We start from the raw sequence: 11,142 nt of genomic DNA, 5'->3' as shown, positions 1-11,142 counted from the left end.
CCAGAAGCTTCCCTCCCAGCTTGGTTCTTTTTCAACTTTTCCAACTCTTCAGCCTCGTTTTATATTCCTATCTGGGTTTTTCAGAGTGGTTTAGCTCAGTGGTGTAGAATAATTGCTCCGTTTCTTATCGGATGGCTGGAAAATTGAGGAGTTTGGCTTGTTTGAGTGGTTACTATAAATAAATAGTTTTTCTTTATTGCGTAAGATTTCTCGGTGCTTATATATTCCCTTCCTTGGTTTATATGCAGTGTGGTTGCTCTTGAAATTACGATGTTAAGTTAGTTTTAGTGTACCCTACCTAGTTTTAGTGTACCAAGTCTTATTCCTTTGCTGCAGTCAATGTCATTTTTTTTCCCTTTATTATTGCGTAAGATTTTCCTATGCGTGTTATATATTCCGTCCCTGGGTTTGTTTGTACAATATTTGTTCTGATTTTCATGAGATTATCTTAAAATTAGGGTCTTAGGTTTGTTTCACTGTACGTAGTCCCCTATGTGAGGTGTTGCGTAAGACTCCATGTGCTTATTGTTATGTATTCCCTTGCCGGCGTTGTATAACTAGAATTTTCCATGTAAACTTCAGACAATAGTGTACATATTTGTGTGTTTCCTTAGTTTACAGTAAGAGCTATAAAGTGATCGAGCTATGATAGTGCTTGCTTTTTTTTTTTCACTTAACCTTACACCTCTTCTGATCTTAAGCGGATTAAGTTATCGACATGTAAAAGTTTCCATATGAATGGCGTTGGTTGACTTAAAGCAGGGATTCTCAACCTTTCCTCAATCATCAACATACCTCGGCTTGATCTAGATACTTCCCTTCCTCCCCCTCCTTCCTCTTTTCCACACACACCCACACACGAAACTCTCTCCCTTGTTCTTTGTACTATGTATGTACTTAGGTATGGATGTTCTCTCTCTCTCTCTCTCTCTCTCTCTCTCTCTCTCTCTCTCTCTCTCTTATGTTACGTTTATCAATTAGTTGCTTGATTACATCTTGGTTTATGTTATTTTTATATGTCTGCCTTTTCATTAGCTTACAAATAGCTACGAGGAAACTTTACATTGTGCTATCAAAATGCAGTGAGTACTTAGAAAAATTATCCGACTATATTATGTGCTTGCCTGCGGAGACGCTCGGCTGTAGCTCAGAAACTAGCTACAGGATATTTTCGGAAATAGTCTCATTGTGATTCCCACACAAAGCTACTTGATTTATTTACATCTCGTCTGACCTAAACCCAACCTAACGTAATATAGCCTAAACCTGCCTAGCGTGTTCTACAATGACTGACGCTTACTCTTCCAGACTACGGAAATATGATTCCCCTTGTCAGCACAATGGTCCTCACCTCACACCCTCTCGCTACCTCCCCCCTCTCCCCCTTCCCGCCATATGAATACGCTCATTACACACATACTTATCCAGCAACACCACTTAACTATGTATAAATCAGTCCAGTCAGTAGTCTGCTCGTTACAGTAAGTTATTTTCTCTATCTGGTTCCTTCAGTCTAGGAACTGGTACAAAGAAATTATATATTTAAATATGAAAAAAAAAGTATGTTATAAGCTATAGTCAGTAATTTTCAGGGAGAAATAAAACAAAATAATCTTAGTCAAAACTTGGTGTCTCCCTCTTGTTTACCGTACAAATAGATACTAAGAAACTGTACTGCTTTAAAACACGTTTAGTATTTATGAAAAAAAAAAAAACTATCCTGTTATAAGCTAAAGCCGGTCATTTGCAGGTGAGGGAGAATAAATTGAATAAAGTAAAGCACGAGTGGGCGACAGCTCGGCGCCTCAACAGCTGATCACGACAACAATAACAATGTCAGACGCCGAGCACAGGTACTGCCTTTCTGCTCGTTAATTCCCTGCTGTACCTTACCCAGGTCCACTGTTCATATGCACACGAGGCGTCCGGCCTGGGGAGGAGTGAGACTTGTGGTTTTAGTGGCCCTAGTTGTCCTAATGCTTCAAAGAACAAGTAATGAAGGATAATGGACGTGGCCTTTCCCAGCTTGTCCTGGCCTGTCTCGTCTATTACCTGATGTGTATCTTCGTATTCTTCATATTGGCGTGGTTGTTTCAAGGGTGTGTTCATGGAGTGAGTTACACATTTACTGGCATGAATTTTAATTGTCTTGTTAATTGAAAGGTTTCTTGGGACGTGAAAGTACTGAACACATATGCCGGCCATTTGTGGGTGAAAGCGTATTGCATAAATGTACATGAGTGTGTAGGGTGGAATTTTGCACCTATTGTGAAAAGTGACAGTGTTTAATGATCCTATTTCTCTGTGTGTCAGTGTGTGCCGGATAATTGTGAGATAGAAGGTAAGACACCTTTAGAGAATGCAAGGGTCTGTCACTCGTAAGATTCAAAGTACCTATTTTGCTATCCCCTATAACATGGCAAAAGGTAGCATTAAGTGGGGGTCCAAGAGAAAGGATTGCAGATAGCATAAACCAACTGACTTGTTAATCCTCAGTGAATGTAATAGTGTACACAATTAAATGCATTTCACTGGCCAATTGAAGAGACAATTTTTTGCTGTGCTCTGAGATGGTCAGTTGTATGTTGGCGGTGGTGGTGGTGTAGACAGGTTGTGTTTGAATTCACTGCACAGACCTGCTGGCTTGTTAGTTCCCAGTGAAGGTAATGGTGTATAGGAATGCCTCCTGCTACATGGCTGGTGACTCCATTCCACATCATCTTTCAGATTGGATCATAAATGTTTGGATCCTGAATATTGTATTTCCATGTCTACACAAGTCCTTCCGCCAAGTGGTTTTTATACTTGCAGGGATCCGTGCTCAAAAATTGCCATCATCCGTGAAGTGTATGACAGTGATTCCGCCCATGAGACCTTTGAGCTGGAGTTGGAGAGAGCCCTGGAGAGTGGTGTGCCCACTATCGTCATAGAGCCAACCACCCTTGGAGATGAGACAGCCAGATGGATTGCTGTAGGAAACTGTCTCCATAAGACTGCTGTTCTATCAGGATTTGGAGCAATAGTTTCAGGTATGTAGCATTTAGGCTAACATTTTCACTAATATATGTGGATATTGCCTTCTAAGGTGTCTAAAATGTAGCTGTGCATATTTATTTATTTATTTTTTTTTTTCATATTAACCATTTGTATTTCAAATTTAGAGGTCAGAATGTTAAGATTTCTTATTTATCTTGCTGCAGTATAGCCTTTGTCATTAATTGGTATGGAGAAGCTTATGATAAAATCCTTTCCTCTATAGTGATGGAGGATATCATATGTACTAACCAAAGCACAGAACACAGTGTAAGCTGATACATTACTTCTTCCTTCAGGTCTGATTTGGCGAGACTCTGCGTATGTCTGCATGCCTCTGGGCACTTTGTCTCTTTTCTGTACTGGTGTCTACACTGCATCATGGCAGTTTGACCCCTGCTGCAAGTACCAGGTGAGGCATACTCTGCAGTGTTTGATTCCTGAGTGTTCAGATTCATCATGTATCTATATGTTGTTATACCAGGCTGAGATTCCCTTTAAACAAGGTGGCCTGAACAAGATTATTTCACTCTGGGGATAAAAATCCTTGTCCTTTTTAGTGGCTTTGTCTTTGCAACACATGACCTGTAGATTTATTACCTCTGCCTCTCTCCCTGTTGTAATATTTAGCATAGGTCAAAAAGTAAAGTTTCTACAGAAAACTTTTATTTTTTAACTTTCAGACTTAGTGTTAGAAATGCATACAAGTGTTTGTGATGTCATTTGCAGGTTGAATATGACTCAGGGCATTTATCCCGCCTGCCTCTTCAATCCCTGTCCTCGGCGTCCCCTGTTGTACTGGTGAGGAGGGACGACTCTAAAAGAAAAATACTACATAGCTGTATATCTTTAGTCTCGTTTTCATACTGTATGTGGAGACTTTATCAGGTATATAAGTAAAATTGTTGGTTCAGTATTGTTTATGTATTATCACAGTCCACCACCTGAAATCAACCAAGCAGATCATAAATGAATATTCCTCAGTAGAATATGAGATGTGCTGAGGACTGAGAGAGAGAGAGAGAGAGAGAGAGAGAGAGAGAGAGAATTGCAAGATGTGTAAGATGTGTCATCAATACCTCTTGCATTTTTTTCCTTACTGAAATCTTGATTTCTTGATGTAGGGTCACTACCAGATTTAGGAGCTTCCCAGATCCTTGCTCATATTCAGTAATAAGCATATACTGTACCTACCTTGCTTTGAATGTTGAACAAGTGTAGATGGCAGCAAACAGAGCCAAGGGAAGTAGAAGGACTCAGAATATGTGCACAGTGTAGTAGGTATTGGTAATGCTGTGGTGTTTGCATTCATTTTACAGTTTCTGTGAACAAATCCAGGTCTGTTGTTTTTTTTCAGAGGAAGTGAATTGGAACTCATACTGTTACTTATTTTCAAGTATCATTGTCTTCTAAAGAGTATGGTAATTGCTACTTATTGTATTTAATGTAATGAATTTTGAACAAACTAATTATTTTCTCTATCACTGATAAAGAAATGCCAAAATTTATGTAAAATATAAAGTAGAGAAAGGTTTTGTTAATGAATAATCATCAACTTTAGAAGGCTTAATAATTTCAGTCTGTATGCAGCAATATTACATCTTGATGGAAGTATGTGCCAGACATCATGTAACCTGGAACTTTAGACAGTGAATTTAAGCATAATGTTGAACCAGGGACAAGGATACAACAGCAACACTTCCTGGGAAAGGAATGAGGTGGTGCATTGAACTGTATGGTTTTGAAGCACCAACAACTGATTGTGGTACTGAGGCTGTAATAGTTTTGTAAGGTGAATTATCTGTAGCTTGACTCAAAGGACATAATATTGAGTATGGAGGAAATGTACAAGGTGAGGTAGTAGAGGTGAGATGACACCAGCTTTACAGGAGCCTAGACTTGTCAGTATAGTAATGTGTCAAAGAGGAAGTGAGAGGTGGTACACTACCTCTCAATGGAGGAAGAAGGTGTGGGAGTGGAACCATCAGTCCTTCAGGTGTGGGAGGCAATGAGGGAGAGTGCTAGTGTGGGTCAAACAGGTAACCATCCCCCAGATAGTATAGACATAGAAGCACAATTGTTGTTCAAGGGTGAGTAAGTGCTATGCTAATGCTGCAATGACAAATTCTGTGTAAATTATGTACTTCCTGTGCTGCAGTACAATGGACCAATTTTTTTTTTTTTTTTTTTTTTTTTTTTTTTGTATGTAGAGATATTTATAAAAGGGATGTGATGAGAAGCCTATCTGGAAAGAAGTACTACATAGGAAACTCATCCTTGTATTTGTTTTAGTCACATCTTCAGTTTTAACATGTATATATTTTTATTTTGTAATGAATTAAATGTTAATCATTCAAAATTTAGTATCATTTTACTACTTTTGTTGTGATTTTTCTTATTTACTTATGGAAGTGTTCTTACAGTTAGTTTTACCTCATACAAATGGTACTGTATTATATACTATAGAGGCTGAGATCCTACTCACCTAAATTGTCCTGTCTCATTGTAGGTTAGGTTAGGTTAGGATGAGGGGATTGCACATTCCCCTCACTCTTCTCTTTCTAGTTGCCTTCTGCAGTGCACAGAGAATACAGTGATAGCATCCCCCTGACCATGAGGCATTGGTGAGTGGTAGTAAAAGTGTAAGCATGTTCAATATGAATTCAGATAATTTTCCTGTCACAGCCATGTCAGGGACAAGTACATAAGTAAACAATATGATCTATTACTATCAGGTATATGTTCAGAGAAAAATCCTATTTTTCTGCAAATAAGATGAGGAAAATAAACAACCCGTGTCTTATAACACCTTTATTTTTCTTACCAATATTCATGACTGAAGACAACGCAGATTTGCATAAAATATTTACAATAAATTTTTCTACTAGAAATATACCTCAAACTTTGTGACTTTCATATTGACAAGAAAACATAGCAACAGTTTTCATATGTACAAATGTACAAAATACACCAACCCTCCAAAAATGAAGACATTTGCACCACAGGTCAGCCCAGGAACATCAGCAATAAAAGTCATACCACTCCAGTAGAGCTGTTTGTTGCTCCACTGCCTGTCAGGACAACACTGGATGTTGCATCAAACAAGTGTTAGGGTGCTGTTCGAAACAATTCCATTTTTCTACTTGGAAATAAATCCAAAATAAAAAACTTGGTCTTTCACAATTTTACGGTATTAGCATGATGCCCACTCACGGTTCTCATTTTGAAGATACTGAATTCACAAAGAAACTCAGTAGTTGCCTTACAAAATATTTCTTCATGTAAGTACACATTTCTTTCATCTATCAAGAATTTTATACAAGAATACACTAGTTGATTCATGTCTACAAAATTATGCACAGTACTCAAGAATAAATAATGGAAAAAAAAAAAAAAAAAAAAAACACTAGACATGATGCACTTTTACACAAAATCAAAACCAAAAGATGACCATGAGACGATTACAACCATTTCTCTTGACTACCCACCACTATATGACTAGTTGTGACTAAGCAAGTTTTCTCATCTAGTTTGCAAGATTTTGTGAGCTTCTGACTCTGATTGAACACGAAGTAATGACATGAGAGGAAAAGAGAACCAAGTCATTACTCGACTGAAGGAATTGCTCCTCCCTGTGAGGAGGAGGAGGAGGAGGAACTCTCATAACAACCTCGTCATATTTCAGTCGCCTTGACACAAGAAGTACAACAGTTACGTGCAATGTTGTCATGTGGAACCCACTTATGCGTACATGAAGAAACAAACATAACATAATGATCAATTACCTTCTAGTTGGTCAGTTCACTCTAGGTCTGCATTATGGACTGATGATGAACAAAAAGCTTATGTGAGTATGAAGTACAACATACATCCACAGTGTTTGTTGAATGATGATAGTCTTCCTGCCCATCAATGGGTAAACATGCAACACTAACTAAGCTGCTCTCTTTACATCTTCAGCAACGAAAATATTCTCAAGCACATTAACACTCAAACGGAAAAGATATATTTAGAAACATTCACATTTTCATCAGTAACAGTAGTACAAGGATTTTCAAAGATGTAAGTGTTGATTTTTAAAATGGTGATTGTTGTGGTTTGATGTTGTCAGATGAGAATTATGTATACGTATATAACATTGCCTTTAGGTTTGCATTTACTAGAATAGAGAAGTTGTTAGTGGAAAACTCTTTATTGTCTCTTTCTGCGGGCATGCATGTGTACACACACACACTCTCACTCACACACACTAATAATAACTTAAAGTATTCAAACCCAACATGGTCTCTACTTTGCAACAACTTTCATCATAGAATTTGAAAAAGAAAAAGAAAAGTAAAAAAAAAAATAAATAAATAAAAGCACCTATAATAATCTTTGTATCTAAATGGAGTTCTTCAATAATCTCTGTCTGTAAAGAATGTATTGTATTTATTTGAAGATTTGCTCAACCAAAACAAGCATAAGCAAATTACACAATGAGTAATCTACAAGTACATCAGCTGTTGTGGATTGTGCTTGTATGAGTGTGGTTTGCACTATGTACTGTTGGTGGATAAGCAGAGTAAGTAGTATCATCCTGTCAACTATAAACTATGACATGTTTTGCCACTTTGTCAAGTGGGCATCTGAGCCAGTGTATTTTTGTACGTACGTGTTCATTCGACCTAAGAAATTATCCGCAATGCAGTTGTAAAGACCACGTCCACATATCAGGTGGTTAATATCCATCAATAAAAGTTTTCACATCCATTATCTAGTAGACAATACAATACATATATATCTCCATGTGTTAATATGAGCATTTTATTACATTTCCCTTTAAAATTATTCTGTAACGACCTTACTTTTACACACAATCACGATGGATGAACAAATGTTGCTCTGAGTGACCGGATGACAAAGTGTAGTGCCTTCTTAAATGACCATTGTAAGAGGGTAAGAACCATTACCAAACATCTAAAATACTAAAGTGGAAAAAAAAAAAAAAAAAAAAAAAAAAAAAGATATGTTATGTTTGAGCACATACATGTATTAAGGACAAAATACATGCACGCAATTTCATAAAATAACTCTTTCATAAAATATATGACAAATATCTGCACATTACAAAAAAGAAAACCCTTCCTGCAGCTCCAGCTTGGTGGTGGCTGCAGGAAAATAATATTCTAAGTGCTTAGTAACAACCATGGTTTAAGTTGCATCATTGGAAGGTGCCCATTTCTTTAAAAAGCCTTGCCTCAGTTCTTAAGGATTTTAAAAAACTAATTTGTAGTGACACATATATTCTGCTCCTGTGAATGTCAGGCTTCAGCTGTAGGAGGTCTACTTGAGAGAACAGGATGGCATGGTAAAGAACACAGGCTTGCAGCGCTTACAATTGTACAGCTTTGACAAGAAAATTAATCACTTTATTATATTTTGTTACTTTCATCACTACACTGCCAACAGAGCTGCACTGTTAGTTTTTTTGTCTACAATAATATCTTGTAATGACATGAAAATACCAGTAACCCTATATTAAGGCAAAGACATACACTAACTTTAGTTACTTATTGAGATCAGCTGCCGTACTGCACTTGTCTGCTGTTTTGTCAGACATGCTTATAATGTACTAGGTAGTTTTGAATCCATGACTGCATGATTTATATGCTCTGCTGCATCATCTACATTACCAAAGAGGCCATCTACTTCATATCAGTAATGCACTGCGATTCAAAACAAATAATCATTTCAATAACTAGAGCAAATTTTTAACTATTTAAAATGTTGACACGACTAAATAATACCAAGCTACGACTCATCAACATACACAAAGGAGATAAAAAGTTAGTTGAGAGGACTCACATCCAAGATGCCATTCAGAGTGCCAAGCTCACCTGGACAAGCCTCCCAGGTGGCTTGTGAGAGCACACTGCCTCAGCACAACATTCACATTTGCTGAAGTGATACAGTTCAATAAAAATATCAATTCCATCCTTTTCAATTTACAATTTACTGCAACTATTGTTTATAGAACAGGCTTTTTGATGGGGAAGTTTAAAATGAAGCCAACCTTAACACAATTCTGTGGCTGAAAATAATGTGTTTAGCTTTGGCCATGTCAACAACTTACACTTCTCACTCCACACAATTCATACTAAAATAGTACATGGAATACATGTGATATCTCTTTTTATCACAATTATCAGTCTACCTAGACTAATATACTGTATATATATATATATATATATATATATATATATATATATATATATATATATATATATATATATATATATATATATATATATATATATATATATATATATATATATATATATATATATATATATATATATATATATATATACTTTTTGAAAATGTTACAGCACTTCATTACTTAGAACTGCAAACTCAATATATACAAATGTTTTAATTTCAAGTATTGGTAAATTTTTCTTCATCTGTAACTGGAATTTAATTTCTATGGAAATACACAAGAAGAAATGCTGCTTCATCTAGTTACTACTTTTTCACTGAACCAAGGCTGAAGATTACATTGTATGCCTCCACTATTGGAGTTTGGCCTGTTTGATATCAGGGAAACCATGAGCAAGCAGCCACCTGGAGGCACCTTACATACAGCCCAAGACCAGCAACACTTATCCCTTGGCAAACCTTGACAATCTTGGTCTGCTTGTCTGCAATGCTTCAGGGATAAGTGTAATCTCCTGTGGACCCTTTGATATGTAATATACTGACAAAACAAACAATACAAGCCAAAACTACACAGTAGTATTTCTCACATCACATTTGCCTCTGAATTTGGACCCTATATTCACGCAGCATTCAGGATAACCCAAAGTGTATAAAGAAACGAATGTTACACAAGCAGAACGTCACCTTCCATCTTTATGTTAAAAACCTAAGATTATTCATGTCCATATTATACGTCTTCTAAATCCTATTATTAGACAATATCTTTTATGTTAACAGAAAGGTATGATTCTTGACTCAATGTCAGTGTCCACATCTACAATTACTGACTGCAGGGAGAAATCACATGTGATAAAGGGATTACTCCCAATCAGGTCTTAGTCACATGGCTCGTGATGCTGAGCAACAGTAAGTACTTGATGACAAAATAATGTAATGTGTAACTACTCATTTTAGCAGTTGCTATCTGGTGGAAGTTAGTAAAAGTGGGGGAAAAAATAAATAAAAAAATAAAATAAAGTAAATAAAAAAATAAATAAATCATATACTAAACTAAACCTTTATTTAAATCAATAACTTTTTTTTCTTTTTAAATAAAATCTCTAAGTAGTCCAATCACCATTTTCAGGTTTCACTAATGCTGCACAAACCAGTACAAAGATCGAGTCACAATCATGAGTATAGTTCAAGCAATGAAAGGCTTAGTCAGTATATGGATGTATATGACCTTAATTCACCAATATACCCACTGAAAATTAACTCCCTCTTTTCCTCCTGCAGAACATAGATTTTCTGAAGTCTGCTTGATTGAAAACTTCTAAGTAGTAGCAACCATGAAGTGCTTGAAATTTGCAAGTCACAGGCAAACTGAAATGGTGGAGAGACGCAGAATGGTATGCTGCCAGACATCATGTAACAAGCCACAATAACATACTGACTGAACTGATTACATCCCATGATCTGAGACACACTGGCAAAGTTTCAGGATCAAGAATTAGCTAATTACCATCTTGACATTCTATTTCTCTGTATGTCTGTTCCCTATGGAATAGCCATGACATATCTCCATTTATTAGTCCTTGCACTCCATTCATCAACTACTTTTAAAGTTCACTTTATTTATGCAAGGGTACATGAGCGCTTGATTCATTTATTGTTTAACACTGTACATCCTTAGTCATCTTGATAACTGCCATTCTTACTACATGGCCAAAATAAGCTGCATCTCATCCCCAAACCCCTCAACAACTCATTTCTTCATCTCTTTGAAATACCACACCTGTTATTTTAAACTCTTGTTCTTCATTAACCCTAACCTCTGTGATCTATCTTCCAAGTAATCTATATGACTTTTTCCCATGAAATAAAAAAATTCTTAGGAACTACACAACTTGAAGAACCCATGCCTCT

General features: G+C 36.5%; 1 protein-coding gene across 3 annotated transcripts; it reads left to right on the top strand.

The window, feature by feature from the left end:
- Window positions 1-1,724: 1,724 nt before the first annotated feature.
- On the top strand, window positions 1,725-5,392 carry LOC135089826 (transmembrane protein 11, mitochondrial-like). 3 transcript variants are annotated; one of them, XM_063985926.1, is made up of 4 exons: window positions 1,725-1,853; window positions 2,812-3,029; window positions 3,333-3,445; window positions 3,763-5,392. In XM_063985926.1, the coding sequence occupies exons 1-4, from the start codon at window positions 1,834-1,836 to the stop codon at window positions 3,931-3,933; spliced, it is 522 nt and encodes a 173-aa protein (XP_063841996.1). In that variant the 5' UTR covers window positions 1,725-1,833; the 3' UTR covers window positions 3,934-5,392. The 3 variants fall into 3 exon arrangements, with proteins under 3 accessions (XP_063841996.1, XP_063841995.1, XP_063841997.1); XM_063985925.1 differs by lacking the exon at window positions 1,725-1,853 and adding an exon at window positions 1,866-2,099; XM_063985927.1 differs by lacking the exon at window positions 1,725-1,853 and adding an exon at window positions 1,866-2,112.
- The last annotated feature ends 5,750 nt before the right edge of the window (window positions 5,393-11,142 follow it).

This window comes from Scylla paramamosain, chromosome 33 (assembly GCF_035594125.1).
Source record: "Scylla paramamosain isolate STU-SP2022 chromosome 33, ASM3559412v1, whole genome shotgun sequence".
Lineage (NCBI taxonomy): Eukaryota > Metazoa > Arthropoda > Malacostraca > Decapoda > Portunidae > Scylla > Scylla paramamosain.
This window is presented reverse-complemented; position numbering and strand designations above follow the sequence as displayed.